The sequence below is a fragment of the Rhinopithecus bieti genome, unplaced genomic scaffold (assembly GCF_001698545.2).
Source record: "Rhinopithecus bieti isolate Rb0 unplaced genomic scaffold, ASM169854v2 scaffold_30775, whole genome shotgun sequence".
Lineage (NCBI taxonomy): Eukaryota > Metazoa > Chordata > Mammalia > Primates > Cercopithecidae > Rhinopithecus > Rhinopithecus bieti.
The window spans coordinates 3,613,162-3,629,230 of NW_016813906.1; the positions used below are offsets into that span (position 1 = coordinate 3,613,162).

The following is a 16,069-nucleotide window of genomic DNA, read 5'->3' on the forward strand; positions in this document are numbered from 1 at the left end:
ATTACTACAAATGTATTACATGTATTACACAAAATAATACATTATTTTGTATGTTAAGGGAGAGAGGACAACAGCAAAGAAGGGGGTGTGAGAGGTTTAAGACAGAAGTGCTACAATGTCCAGGCTGTAAAAGTCATTTTATTCTGGAGGAAATGCAACACCAAAGTTGTAAGTCTTTAACAAAGTCAAACAGAATCATCAAAAGGGCTCCTGGGACAATCGAGGTTAGAATGACCAAAATGTATTATGTGATATAGTGAGGAAATATCATTCAAACCCAAATTGAGATACCATCTACCTAATAGCCAACCTGTACTCTTTAAAAATGTCAAGCTTATAAAAAACACAGACTGAGAACTGTTCCAGGTTGGTCAGTCAGTCCTGCGGACTTGAGCGCAATCTTCCCTTCCACTACCGGTTGGGGAGCCCCGATGTCGCCTCAGGCAGAGCGCCACTTGGCCTGGCTGCGCTTTACCTTCATTTCCGCCCGCGGAATCCTCCAGGATCTTCCCGCCAAGGCTCGGGTTTCCGCTCCGCGGCGTCCAAGCGCAAGCGGACTGCGCATGTGCAGGACCCAGCAGGTCTAGAGCTTCTCTGTGTCTCTCCGGACTTCGAGCCATGGCGGTGACGGAAGCGAGCCTGTTGCGCCAGTGCCCGCTGCTTCTGCCACAGAACCGGTCGAAAACCGTGTATGAGGGATTCATCTCGGCTCAGGTACCCGCCCAGTGGTTGCTCTCTAGCTAAGAGAGCCTCTTGCAGCGTAGCTGCGCGCAGAAGTCTGTGACAGGCTAGGAGGTTAGGGGCCCAGACTTGTGGGGATTGAGAAGGGCGGCGCGTAACGGCTCTTGGGAGACTGAAGGTTTGAGAAACGCCGCTGTCGCCGCCACCCCTGTGGTCTCCGCGCGGGATGGGGAGCTAGGAGGCGCGCGGCATGGAGCGGGGCTGGGGCCACGCCTCCTCTCTCCCTCGCCCTTCCCTGAGTTTGGCTTCCTTCTTCGTTCAGTGTCCCGTAATTGACTGTTCTTTGATTTTTTTTTCTTTTTTTTGGTAAATTTTGCCCTAACTCGATTTTAACACTCTCCACCTCCACGGATGTTGATGAGTTCACTCGAGAATCTGGGCTAATCATATTCGTGTTTCCTGTAGAAAGAATATTTGGGAAGAAAACCCTATTTTGGCCCTTTGCCAAGTCGTATGTACCTGAACACCCACAGTTACAATATTTTTTAGGAGAAGCATGACAGCAATGGAATTAATTACCTTTGCTGATTCCAGTGGCCTCTCTTACGGAGTTTATTACACATACTAACACATGTGTAGGGTTTCGAAGTTTACAAAGCGCTTTCCAGGTAAATAGCTCACTTAATCCTCAGCCCTTTGAGGCAGAAATTTTTAGAAGAATCATCATTCCCATTTTCTAATTGAAAAAATCAGGGTATGGGAAACCGGAGACGTTATTTGCTGATGATGACATCAGAATCCGTTAAACGCAGGCTGTGTGATTTCAGTCCTGGATTTTTTTTCTCTCTACATTGCACCAGGGTACCTTAGGTTAACATTTTGAGTGTAGACGTTCCTTTCTGACCATTACACTCAAACTTGTGCTCGCTTCCCGACATCACGCATAGTCTTTGAGTATATGTGGAGTTACCATATGACCATCACAGAAAGTAGAGGTTAAAATTCATTATTCCATATGGAAAAAAGTTAATCCACCTTTGCCTCTCCAATTAGAAGTATTCTTCTTGAATTACCTAGCTGAAAATATGATTCTCTTTTAGACAACATTTAGAAAAGTGGAAAAATTATTAAGTTATATATTTTTTTTACAGGAAGCATGTTATACCTAATTTTAGGCACTTTAAGGCAAATACTATTATGTATGTCTATGTCTGCTAAGTCCTCTTAGAAAGCAAGTACAGCCATTAGAATTGAGATTAAAGTTTTTTATGACCATTGCTGTAGCTACAGTTCCAATTTGTACCTGCCTTAGCAGTTTATTTAAATCTTAACCTGAACATTTTACGTGTCTAAAAATATTTTGTGTATATTTCAAATTTACAGAAAACTAGCAAGGATATACAGCACAAGTAATTCCAGTATACCCTTTACCTAGATTCACCAGTTTACATTTTCTCCATTTGATTGATCATTGTTAAGTATATGTATGTGGGTGGGCGTGTATACACATTTTTTTCCTGAACCATTTGAGGTTAAATCAGGCATAGTTCCCTTTTATCCCCAAATACTTGAGCATAAATTGCATAAGAACAAGGACACACTCATACATAACCACAGTACAATGATCAAAATCAGGATATTTAATGATATACTATTATCTAAGAGTCCATATTTCAAATTTTGTTTATGATACAGTTGTATGTTTTATATCCCCTATCCCCTACCATCTGTCGTTAAGATCCCACATTACATTTAGTTGTCATATCTAACCTGGAACAGTTCTCAGTCTGTGTTTTTTATAAGCTTGACATTTTTGAAGAGTACAGGTTGGCTATTAGGTAGATGGTATCTCAATTTGGGTGATATTTCCTCACTATATCACATAATACATTTTTGGCAGGGAAACTACAGAAAGATTGTTTCTGTCCTTCTTAAGGCTTGTGAGGTTGCCTGTTGGTTCCATTATTAATGATGTTAACTTTGATCACCTGGTTAAGGTGTCATCTGCCAGAGTCTCCTTTTGTAATTCATAAGTATTTTTGGGGAGGTACTCTGAGGCATCAAACTTTCACACACATTCTCGAGTTTTAGCATCCATTGACTTTTACTTGAGTCGACTGTTACTGTCATGGTTGCCAAATGATAATTTTCTAACTCTTGTCATTTCTGTATTTATGAAGTGGCAATTTATTATAAGGAGTAGCATTGCCTGCTTTCTCATTTATTTAATTATATTAGAATGGATGCATGGATTTTTAAAAAAATTATTTGATTATAATCATTATTTTGATCCTCGAATTGTCCCAGATTTGGCCAGTGAGCAGGTTTTATATATGTAAGTTTCTAAGGCTTTGCGTTTCCTCTCATCACTGTTTCAAAAGTATCCTATAGATGCTGACGTGTAGTCTTGTCACCACCTTTCTTAGAAGCTATATGATGTTAATTTACTATGCACCTTAATAGGTTTTAAAATTTTCTCGTGGAAGGTCCTTTTGGTTTTAGTTTTGTTGCTGATTTCTAATTTTCTTGTATTATAATTAGACAGGATTGTTTATAAAACAAAGTCTCCGTGGAAGTTACTGGTATTTTTTCCTGTGACCTAATATATAATCAGGTTTAGGTGTTGTCTCTATTATTAGATTTTCTCTTTCCTTTGAGTGAGCTTTGGTAGTTTGTGTCTTTCAATGAATTTGTTAGTTTCATCTAGGTTTCTGATTTTATTGGCTTAAAGTTATTTATAATAGTTGCTTATTATCCTTTTAATGTCTTTAGGGTCTGTAATGATGCTCTCTATGTTGGTTGTCTTTTGCTGCTATTTACTTCAAACCTTAGTGGCTTAAAACAAAAACAATTATTGTCTCACCATTTCTGTGGATTTGAAATTTGAGAACAACTTGGATGGTAGTTCTTGATCAAAATCTCTCATGATTTTGCAATCAAGATACTTGCCAAGACTTTGATGATCTAAAACAGGGTGTCCAATCTTTTGGCTTCCCTGGGTCATATTGGAAGAAGAAGAATTGTCTTGGGCACACCTAAAATACATTAATGATAGCTGATAAGCTAAAAAAAATCACAGAAACTCCCATAATGTTTTAAGAAGTTCACGAATTTGTGTTGGGCTGCATTCAGAGCTGTCCTGGGCTGCAAGCTGGTCAAGCTAGAGGTGAAGGATTTGCTTCCAAGATTGCTCATTCACGTAGCTATTAGCCATGAGGCCTCAGTTTGCTACTGCTCTTAACGGGAGGCCTTAGTTCTTCACTACATGGATCTTTATAGTGTTGCTTGGCTGTTATCACAACATGGCAGCTAGCTTCCCCTGAGTGTGTGATACAACAGAGAGATAAATATACACATTGTCTTTAATCCCTTAGCCTCTGAAGTCACACATATTTACTTCTGCTTTATTCTTTTAGACGCAAGTTTCTTAGTCTGTGTTCAAAAGAAGGGAAATTAGGCACCAACTCCTAGAGGTAGGAGTGTCAAATAATTTAGGGATATAAGTTAAAAATACCTTTCATCGTCATCTGATATAGGTAATTTATGTCTCCTTTTTTTCCCCTGATACGTCTAGATAGAGGTTTAAAATTTTACTGATTTCTTTAAAGAACCTGCCTTTAATTTTGTTGATTTTTTTAAAATTATTTTATGTTTCTATCTGGATAGTTTTTTGATCTTAAGTTTCCTAATTTCTTCAGATGGAAGTTAATTGATCTTTCTTCTGTTCTAGTACAGCTATTCAGTGCTTTAAATTTTCCTTTGAATACTGGTTTAGCTATGTCACACAAATTTTGGTGTGCTATAGTTTTGTTTTTATTCAGTTCCAAATGCCTTTTAATTTCTTCTTTGATCTGTGGCTCACTGAGAAATATGATTGTCTTTCTCAATATTGAGGATTTTCTAGATATCTTTTTGTTACTGATTTATAATTTCATTTTGGTCACAGAATATAACTTGTATGATTTGAATTTTTAAAATACTTATTGAGCCTTAATTTTATGACCAAAATATAGTCTATCTTGGTGAATATACTGTGTGTACTCTAAAGAATGAATATTCTGTTGCTATTGGGTAGAGAATTATATAAATGCCAGTTAGGTCAAATTGTTTCAGAGTGCTACCCAGGCCCTCACTGGGTAGCACTATGCTCACTGACTTTTTTGTCTGCTTTTTCTATCAGTTAGTGAGAGGGGATGTTGAAATCTCCAACAATCGTTGTAGATTTTTCAATTTCTATTTAATTTCTATCAGTTTTGCTTCATATATTTTGAAGTTCTGTTATTAGGTGCATAAACTTTTAGAACCGTTAAGCACTCTTGATGAATTGACTCCTTTAGGATTATGAAATGACCTTTCTTATCTTTAGTAATAATGTTTTCTCTGAAATCTGTATTTTCCAATATTAACATACAGATTCCATCTTTCTTTTGATTGATGTTACCATAGTTTATCTTTACTTCTTTGTTTTAAACTTATTTGTGTTTTAATATTTGAAGTGTGTTTCTTCTGTGCTTTGCTTTGTTATGCAATATGATAGTCACTGCCTTTTACTTGGGGGTATTTAGACTATTTACATTTAACGTGGTTATTCATATGGTTGGATTTAAATCTACTCTTGCTGTGTGTTTTCTGTTTGTCTTACATATTTTTAATTTTTTTCCTATTTTTCTGTATTTTGTGTTATTGGAATTCTTTTTTATAATTCTGTTTTATCTCCTTTGCCAGTTTATTGGCTGTATGTTTGTTTTTTGTTTTTTAACTAGTCTCTTAAAGGGTTTATAATACACATATTAAATCTATCATGATCTGCCTTAAAATAGTATTAGGATTCCATTTTTTATGCACTATTGGTTTATCAGCTATACAATTTTGTCTCTTTTGATACTGTAAAGATGTTACTTTACTGTCTTGCACTGTTTTCTATGAGAAATCTCTGCTCTTTTCTTTGTTCCTATGTAAATAGAATATTTTTTTCCTCTGACTGCTTTTAAGATTTTTCTTTTTGTCATTGGTTTCAGTCACTTTGATGTATGTTGTACCTTGGTGTAGCTTTTTTCATGTTTTTCCTCCATAAGGTCTATGGAGCTTCTTGGATCTGTGAGTATATATTTTCATTTAATTTGGAAAAACATCTGCCATTATTTTTTCTTTCTTTTCTAGTCTTTTTTTTTTTTTTTTTCCTCCTTTTCTGTCCTCTGTGTTGGGGACTCCAAATATGTGCATTTAGGTCACTTTGAGTTTTCACAGCTCACTCATGGTCTGTTCACTTTTTTTCCCCTTAGTGTCTTTCTCTTTATTTGGGATATATCTTCAGGTATACTGATACCTTCTTTTGTAAGGTGGAATCTGCTGTTGATACTATATATAAAAAAAATCTCAAACATTGTGTTTTTTGAGGGAGTCTTTCTTTAAATTTTTTCTGTCTCTATTTAGTACGCTTGTTTTCCTTTACCTTCTTGAACGTATGAAATACAATTGTTTTAATTTTAAGATCAGGTTTATTATCTCTGCCATTTTAGGTCTGTTTCTCTTGATTTTCTCTTCATTGTGGATATTGCCTTGCTTCTTTGCAGGAAATGTATGTGCTTGGTATATCTTGATTGGATGCTAGACATAATGAATTCTACCTGTTGCATGCTAGATATTTTTATTCTGTAAGTATTCTTGAGATTTGTTTTGAGCTACAGTTAAATTACTTGGAAACAGTTTGATCTTTCCAAGTAATTTTAAGCTTTAAGCTTTTAAGCATTGCTAGGTAGACCCAGAGCAGACTTTGTTCTAAGGTAATTAAGCTCTACAAGTGAAGCAACACCTTCTGAGCACTCTATTTAATGGCTCTTATATTACAAAGTTTCCACTCTGGCTGGTTGGAACATGGCTATACCCAGCCTTGTATGAGCTTAGAGATTATTTTGCAGAATCTGTTCCTGTACGTTCCCACCTTTGGGTGTTTTCCTCATATCCATGGAGCAAGCAGTACTCAGCTGAAGACTCCTTGATGAAGACTCCTTGTAAGGAATCCTCTGAAATCCGCTGGAGTTTCTCTGTGTTTTTCTCTACTCTCCATGCATTTCCCTCCTGCTTGGTACTATACCTTGTGAATTGTACAATTGTTGGCATCCCCTTGATCACCTGTTTCTTCTCAAATCAGGGAGAATATTATGCTCTTATTTGTTTGTCCATCCCTATCTTGCAGCCTGAAAATACTCCCATCATAGACAGATAATTTTAGGCATTTTTACATTTGTTTCCCTTCTTTCAAGGATCACTGTCTATTTAATATCTGAAAATCATTGTTTCATATGTTTTGTCCCATTTTTAAATAAGGAGGGAAGATAAATCCTGCTCCCTTTACTCCATAATGGCTAGAAGCAGTTCTCTTCAGTTTCTTAACATTTTCTATTTCATTCTTGCTTCATTTTTTAATTTGCTTTAAGAAGTCTGTTTCTAATTATATTCTGTTTCCTATATATTCGATCTTTTACCTAGAGACTTTGGACTTTTTTCTTATTTTGAAAGTCTGTTAATTAAGATATATCTTAGAATTGATCATTGTGAGTCACTTTTATCATGTGGCCACTTACCCTTTTGGTATGTGGATCTCCAGGAAGTGTACTTGGATTATATTTTTAAATATTTTTTTCTACTATTTTATTTTTCTTTACAAGATATCCAATTATATGTAGTCTGGACTTTTTTGGGTCTGTTTTCAACTTCAACTCCTTTTCTCTGATGGTCTTTAGTTTTTTTCTCATTTTCCCATTTGGTAATTTTCTTGCTTTTTGTTTGCCCTTTATGACATTTGTATTTAATTTTGTTCTTCCTTGGACTTTTAAAAAATTTATTCCTTCACTTTCACATAATTTTGTCTTTTTCTTTATTTTCATCCCACCCTGTGTTTATTCAGCTCATTCATTTCTTCCTTTTCATTTTTTTAAATATAATTTATCATTTTCGTTTTAAAATGTCTGATACAAATGCTCATTTATTTCATTTATTATTATAATTTGTTTATGGTTTCTGGGTTTTGTTTGCATGGGATCTGTTATCACCTGAAATGTTGTGAATCTCTTTTTCTTTCTTTGTCTCATAGTAGCTTTGCATTGATGAAGACAGTATCTTTGTATTCATGGACATTCTGGCTGTTTGCAATAGTTTATAAAATTCCTAGTTTAAGAATACCCTCTTCTGTTGGGGAAGCAAAGTGTAATTTATTTAATGGATGAAATGTTGGCGAGTGCTGGGTGGGAAGGAGTTGTTTTTTTATTTACTCATATAAGAGCCTAAGTTTCCTACTGTTCTTTTACCTCCTAATACGCAGTTTCCAAAAGGTGTCTCATCTTTTCTCCTATCTTCTACCGTTAAAGCATTCTTTCCCAGGACTGGCTCCTTGACTTTTGTGTTCACATTAAGTCTTCTCTTTGTAGGTCAGTGTTCTGATTTGCCAGAACTTGTTATTATTATTATTATTTTTTATACTTGTTCGTTCCTCATAGTCTCTCTCCCATGCATTTTTTTTTTTTTTTCCTGACCTTCCTAGCGGTCTAAAAAGAGTTGCTGTGGGAGTCCTAGAGTAGGTTCTGTTGGAAAGTGCTTTATATTTTTCTTCCTATAGCTAATTTGAGGTTTATAGTGTACCCTGTCTTTTGGCTGAAAACATGGGATATTTGTGGTTTTATTTATTCTTAATATGTTAATTAATGTAGCTTTTCTGGATGATGTGTGGGGAGATGGAGGTTTAGGCAACTGTTAGTATTTCTGTTCCCTGAAAGCCTGGAAAATCTGTCTTTTGAGAACAATTAATATTTCTAGATGCTTTAACTAAAAGGCTAATTTTGGATATTCTCTTGAATCAGGAAAGTATTGTGGCATGTGACATGTTATTTGACCTTTTAAAATGACTGGGCTTTGCAAGTAAGGGACTTCGGAATTTTATTCTTTCAGATAACAGCACGGATTTCTGTGGTAGAATAGTTCTTCTATTTTTCATGTAAATTGTAAATTCCAAATTGTTCTTACACCTATGTGTGGGATATCTATAACGTTAGGTTAAAGTTACTACATAATAACTTTTAGTGCTTTAATGAAATAGTGAATTATTGTTACTTGACCTTTTGAAAAGGTCAGTAGTACATTTTGTTTCATTTTTTTTAAAGGACATTTAAATGTAATGAAAGTCAGAACTGTAATATTACCATGAAAGTAAAGGTTATGGGGTACATTTAATTGTGTTCCTCTGTTTTTGAAACTGCTTTGAGGGAGACTGTGCTAAAATTCTTCATGGTAATTGTTTTTTGAGAATTTTATTACTCTTTTTCATTTTATTCTGTTGGAGTAAAAGATTACATTTCTGTTTGTCTTTTTCTGCTATTTTTGCTCAAATTTCATGTGTATTGTCCTATTTAAGTTACAAAGTTTAAACTACTTACCCGTTCACTTTTCCAAGAAAGTAAAATGGAATAAGTGTCTCAGAGGTCTTTCTTAGACTCTTGAGTAAAATTCAGTTTGTTCAGATACATAGTTAGTATGTTAAGGATTTCAGAAAAATTAGAGGCCCACTAATGGGAGAATTAAATATACTCTGAGATTTATGAAAAAGTATTTCACTTATGGGTCTATATAGGTGTAAACTAAATATATTTTTCATTTTATTAAAAATTTAGAAACTAAGTGTAAAACATGAAGAACTATATTATGTTATATATCCTTATTTTATATTGTAATTGTTTTCTTCCATTTTAAAGCAGTTTGAAGGAATTTCTTTTTTTTTTCATAAATTTATTTCCTAAGAAATAACACTGAAATATCTTCTATGGGCCTGTATTAATAATTTTGTATTATTTCTTGTATTTATGAGTGACTTTCTCTTTAAAAGAAAGTCTTATCTGAGTGTTTTGATTTCCCAGTAACTACAAAGCTTCCGTAAGACAGTTTTGAGTTATTTTCCCTCAAATGCAATATTCTGTTGCATATATTTTAACAAGTATAAAGATGTGGATAAAGTTGATACCTTTTAGAAAATAAAGGAAAGCATTGTCTTTTCTATATGATTCTGTTTAACTTCTCTTAGCATTAAGTGAAAGATAAAAATTTGAGTGATCCTTTTCAATGTTTTCCACAGGGAAGAGACTTCCACCTTAGAGTAGTGTTGCCTGAAGATTTACAACTGAAGAATGCAAGGTGATACGGTGTTTAGTTATAAACGTGCATTTTTGCATTTTGGTGGGACAGGCAGTACATTTCGTGTAAATTGATTCTAGTGACTAGAGTTTTGCCTAAAATGCTTATTAGTCATTTGCTCCAAAAGAAACATCTCTGATTTTTCCAAACCAATGTGGCATTTGTAAATATTTACCTGTTACTAAAGTGCTTTTAAACATTAGTTCTCTCATTTTTTTTTTTTTAATTTAAGGCAGTAAACAGCAACTGTGTATACTTCACAAACAAATACTGAACAAGTATATAAAGGGAGAGTACAAAAGGATTAGACAACATTTTTTCCAACTTTTGACTGATATTATTAATATGTATATTCATTATATGGGAAGACTCACATCAGTTCAGTCCTGGAATAAATTAGGCACCAACATTGGGTGTTGGTAGATACAACTAGTCAGGATATGAGACTGAAAATTTAGGTACCACCCCAAATCTCAATTCTTCCTCTAAATATTTCTGAAGAAGAATGGAGGAAAAGGAATCCAGAGATATTTGTGAGTAAAACTGAGAGGATTTTGTGACCACTAGAAGTGTAGGTAAGAGGGAAAAAGGAATAGAGGATGCTTTTCAAATTCCTGGCTCAGATCACTAAGCTAGAGAAGAAGTCACAGATGGAAAAGTAGAAGAGAGACTGTTTTAAGTCATACTGGGTATGAAATGTCAAGAGGAGCTATTTAGTAGGTAGTAATATGGTGGTGTGGAACTAGAGTGTGAGACCTGGAGTGCAGATGTATGTGGAAGTTACAACAGATGAAGGATTTGGGACCTTGATTGTGAATAGGCTTTTTGGTGCTGTGTCTGGCGGGGAGTTTTGGTGGGGGGCGTAGAAGAGAAAGCCAGTGACGTGACAAGACCTTGGGGCACACCAACATTTAAAGGACTGGTCACTAAAGAGGAACTTAGAAGGAGACTAAGGATTGACCAGAAAAGAGGAAAATTTGGACAGCAGAGTCTTTCAAGCCAAATAAAGAAGGCTTAAGCAAGGTATGGTTAGCATTGCTGAAGACTACAGAGAGATAGGTTAGATGCAAGTAAGTTTTGTGTGGTGGCAGAAGCCATTTGTGTTGGATTTTGGACTGGATGAGTGGGAGGAAAGTGTAAAGTATTTTGAAGAAAAAGAGGTGTTAGAGAATGGTGTGCATTCAAGGAAGAGTTACAGTGTTCTTTGAAGATACCTGTATTTGAACAAGTTAGTTCATTAAGTAGAAAAAACTAGCAGAACATAAATTAAGGATACCACAATAAAGGGATAATTAATTGAAGTCACCAAGTTGATAGCAAGGGAGAGAAAGCACATCTCCTGCAGGGGTTACCAATGGACATTTGAATGAACTACTCTGCCACTAAGAGAGGAGATAGGGATGGGTATGGGGGTTTGAAGACTCAAGAATGGAGAGAGTTGTGCTGGTTTGAAAAGGCCATGTTGGGGAAAACTCAGAGAGACTTCCTACTTACAGGTAAGTAAAAGTAATTCCTTAGAAGAGTTACTTAATAGTATCAGGAGCACAGCAGAGGTTAGCCAGTAAGTGGGTGAACATTAACTTGTCACTTCTTATACGATTAATTAAAAGTATGTATCTTTGTATCCGGGCTTGGTGGTGGGTGTCTGTAGTCCCAGCTACTTGAGAGGCTGAGGCGGGAGGGTTTCTTGAACCCAGGAGTTGAGGTTGCAGTGAGCTGTTCTTCTACTGCACTTCAGCCAGCCTGACTGACAGAGCGAGACCCTGTCTCTAAAAAATAAAAAATAAAAATAAAATATATCCTTTTAGTTATATTAATCAGGAATTTGAAGGTAATATTGCTACACATGCTTTTTCAAATACATGTTTGATACATTATATTGGGTGATACATTGTTATCAAAACTGTTGGTTTTATTTAACCTATCTTGGAAAAGAATCTACTTTGGTGGAAAACTTCGCTTGGGATGTGTTAAAGTTAAAAAACAGGATGTACTGTTTGCCTGTCATTTACTGATTACAGTTATTTATATTTTGGAATAAAATTAGTACCGACAGTTTGAAGACAAGACTTTGAACAGTATCAATGGTAAAAATTTTATTAACTTGTCAAAATTATATTTGTCCTTCTTTTGTATGTACATGCATATTTGTATTAGCATACAAATACGTTTTTCCTTTTAATTCTGAACAATGAACAAACCATTTTGTCTCATTAAAATTTTAGATTATTATGTAGTTGGCAGCTGAGAACAATACTTAATGGATACCATCAAATAGTACAACAGGTAAGTCGTTTTTAGAAGGTTTATGTTTTAAGTGAAAATAAGAAATTACTAAATTTATTGTTCTTCAAATATCTACTTTGTAGAATGTTGTAACAAACTGGTTTAATAGTTGTTGAGTTTTGTAGGTTTCATCTCTGTGTATTTTTAAATCTCAGTGTCCTCAGGAGATCTCCAGGTAGCCTTTGTGTTGAAACCAATTTCCATCCTTGAGACTTTAGGTTCTTCAAATGAATTCACCCTTATCCATATCCATCACTACTTGAGTGATTTTTCTTCTGAGACTGAATGGTGGTGATAGGGAAAAAAAACATCACACCCATTTAGAGCTGTGGGATATCTGTGGCAAAAATGGGATTTTAGTCCTAGATTAGCAACGGAAAAGATGTAGTAGAAATAATTTAGGATCATGTGTACTTGCATAATGAGGGGAGATAAAGGTTGCTTAGTGTGTTAATAGGCAGGATTAATTTCTTTATTCTTAATGTTTAGGTTCCTCTACCTGAAAATTCCTTTAAAGAGTAGAAAAAAAGTCAGTTACTGAAGGAAAATAATGACATAATACTACAATTCTTCTTTTAGGAAAATAGTTTTTAGAATTGCATTTCTTTTGATGCTTTATGCGTTTATGTGTTTTTTTTTTTCCTGATTTTCTGTATTTCTGTGTCTTAAAAGCAGGTTATTATCTATGATAACTGACAGTCACAGTCACTTTCCCGTAAAGCATTAAAGCTGCAAAGAAGTATAGGAAATAAACTATTTGATTTATAGAATGAAGGTTGTCATCCTGGCAATATAATTACAGAAGTTTTTTAAGGATATGTTCAAATTATTTGTCTGTTTTCTTTCTATCCCTGTCTCCATCCCCTTTACTTTTTATATTGTACACTAAACTTTAAGAAATGCATCTACTGATATATTGAGATAGCATGGGAAAAAATGGTTTATGTAGTCTAATATTAAGATCTATTACTCTGTTTTTCGCCAGCAAGTTATCAAGAGGATTCCTAGAAAAAAATCCCAATTATTTATTCTTCCTTGCCCTCTGATTGGTTAGGTAGAACCCAGTGTTAGTTTAAGTCTTCTTTTTATTTTACAGTCCCAGTGAATATTACTATTCTTTTCTTGTATCATGTTTAATTTTAGTAAATATGGGCCAGGGAGTCAACAGACTTTTTCTGTAAAGAACCAGATAATAAATTTTTCCGACTTAGTAGGCCGTAAGATCTCTGTTGTAACTACTCAACTCTGCCCTTATAGCAACCATCGATAAGAGGTAAGTGAAATCCCAGCACTTTGGGAGGCCGAGACGGGCGGATCACGAGGTCAGGAGATCGANTTTGTTTACAAAAACGGTATTGAGCTGGATTTGGCCTCTGGGCTTTAGTTTCCAGACCTTTCCAGACCCTGTCATTTATTGATCATCTGTAATAAACTGAGGGTGGAAATACAATGTAGAAGAAGGGATAGTCAAGAATTTGCTCTACATAGACACACTCAAACCTGAGTTAAGATGTGAATCATAATGTGTTCATGCATTGTTGAAAACAGTGTAAAACTTGAGAATATTTTTTTCTGTAGTTATTTTAAGAATGAAGGATTTCTAGGAAATGGAATCATAACTCTTAAATATTTATTCTACTTTAGAGATTATTTCCTTTTTGCCATTTTATTATATAACAGGTTTTACTTTAATGAATGACTGTCTCTGTTTTGACTAATACGGATTAGTTGTGAGAGGACAAAAATCACAATTGTAGGTAGTCTTTAAGGTCAAGGGAAAAATAAAAAAAGACCGTATTGTTAATTAATAATTGTTAATTTATTGCTCTAACTAGATTTTAAAATTATATAGAGTTGCCTGATTTTATATTTTATACTCTTCCCACTCACATCACTTCTATACCTCTTCTTTCTCTTTTTTTTTCTCTTCCTCCTCCTCCTCCTCTTTCTCTTCTTCTTTAAAAAAAGTTATGATTAGGTTGCTAGATTTATAGACATGGTAGTGATACAGAAGGGCGGCAGAGAAGTGCTGGGTAGAGAAGGATGGGTCCCTGGTGAGGGCTCCACCCTCGGGCCTGTGCCCATGGACCTAGGTGAGGACAGGCACCCCTGCCTTCACACTCAAATGTTGCATTTCCCAAGACCACCATGGCCTGCCATACCCCCATCTTGTGCCTATAAAAACCCGAGACCCTAGCAGGCACACACACACAAGCAGCTGGACGTCGAGAGAAATATATCAGAGGAGAAACACACAAGTGTCCGGACATTGAGAGGACATCGAGAGCATGTCAAGAGCACACCGACAGGCTCCAGCAGGCTGGCAGGCCATTCACCAGCAGAATGATGTGGAGTTTGGCCAGGGTGGTTGTAGGAGAGCCTGGGCCACTGAGCAGCCCGACTCCAGGGGAAAACCATTTCCCTTCTGACTCCCACATCTGCTGAGAGCTACTTCCACTCAATAAAATCTTGCAGTCATTCTCCAAGCCCACATGTGATCCAATTCTTCCAGTACATCAAGGCAGGAACCCTGGGATACAGAAAGTTCTCTGTCCTTGCAATAAGGCAGGGGTCTAATTGAGCTGGCTAACACAAGCTGCCGATGGATGGCTAAACTAAAAGAGCACCTGTAACACACACCCACTGGGGTTTAAGTAGCTGTAAACATTCACGCCTAGACACTGCTGTGGGGTTGGAGCCCCACAGCCTGCCTGTCTGTATGTTCCCCTAGAGGTTTGAGCAACAGGGCACTGAAGAAGCAAGCCACACTCCCATCACATGCCCTGCAAGGGGGACAAGGGATTCAGTAGTATACAGTGCTCAAGAAACAGAGTAGTGTGAGGTTTTAAGTGACATTCTAACACAGTTTAATATATCTCAACAAAGTAGATTTGAGGACATTAATTACTCTTTCAAAATGAAATTGGTAGTAGTAGTAAGGTTGATGACCAATACTTCTTATACTTTTCAGATGTAGATATAGCTAATCTTTTTTTCACTTCACTTGGGCCTACATTTTATTACAGTTTTAGTGGATGGAATATTTATTGTGCAAATGAAATTAATTGGAAATGTTTTGATCTAGAGGATGCAGCACTCTCCTGATCTAATGAGCTTTATGATGGAGTTGAAGATGCTTTTGGTAAGAATTTTTTTTTCTGATGCTGTTACCATACTGGAAGTCTTTATTTCTTTTCTGTAACTCCTTTAAAAACTGACATTATTAGAATTTGTCTTCTTAACTCCCAGTCATTTAATGTTTTCTTTTACTGTGTACATAAATATAGGTGATGAATTTCTTGAACTGCATGAGGGATGTAACTTTGTGAAGGAACCACTTTGATTGTATCATAAACTAGGTATTCTTGACACTAGTGTTGGGCAGGTGGTGAAGACATAAAATGCACTCCTGGCCTGTCAGCAGGGAGTTTAAAATCTAAGAAGAGATTAGGTAGTCCTACTTAAAGATATAATACGATGTATAAATAATTTTGTCTATAGCTACAGATATCTGAAAAAATGTATTAGGCTTCACTTTATGTGTACTGTTACGTATATACTGTTTAATCAGAGTTGCATAAAATACTTGATTGTTTAGTTTATCCTGTAGACATTTTTCTTAAAACCCAAGTTCATTTTATTACCCAAGTTTTCAACATAAACAAAAGAAGAGGGAAGATTATAGTAAATACTGCTGGGCCTGACCAAATTTTAACATTTTGCCAGTCTTAGTTCCTCTTCTACTTTTTTAGAAGAAAGACACTGTAGTATTTTAAAGGAAATTCTGGACATTGTATGTATCCCTCCGTAAATACGTCAGTGTGTATCTCTTTAACAGCTAAGTGCTTTTTATCTGTTTTTAAATATACTGTTATAACCTCAACAAAGTTAATAATTTCTTTTTTTTTTTTTTTTTTTTTTT

General features: G+C 35.5%; 1 protein-coding gene across 6 annotated transcripts in view; it reads left to right on the forward strand.

The window, feature by feature from the left end:
* The first annotated feature begins 535 nt into the window (after positions 1-535).
* FANCL (FA complementation group L) overlaps positions 536-16,069 on the forward strand; it is an 80,461-nt gene continuing 64,927 nt past the window's right edge. For 4 of the 6 annotated variants that reach the window (XR_001880865.1, XM_017849073.1, XM_017849074.1 and 1 more), the window contains exons 1-4: positions 536-714; positions 9,803-9,861; positions 12,087-12,147; positions 15,233-15,289. Coding sequence is in view for 5 of the 6 variants with exons in the window: in XM_017849073.1 (XP_017704562.1) it covers positions 619-714; positions 9,803-9,861; positions 12,087-12,147; positions 15,233-15,289 (273 nt within the window). In the remaining variant the exon portion in view is untranslated. Of the gene's footprint in view, positions 715-752; positions 1,350-9,802; positions 9,862-12,086; positions 12,148-15,232; positions 15,290-16,069 lie in introns of those variants that run through there. The other 2 variants (XM_017849078.1, XM_017849077.1) reach the window with 2 other exon arrangements.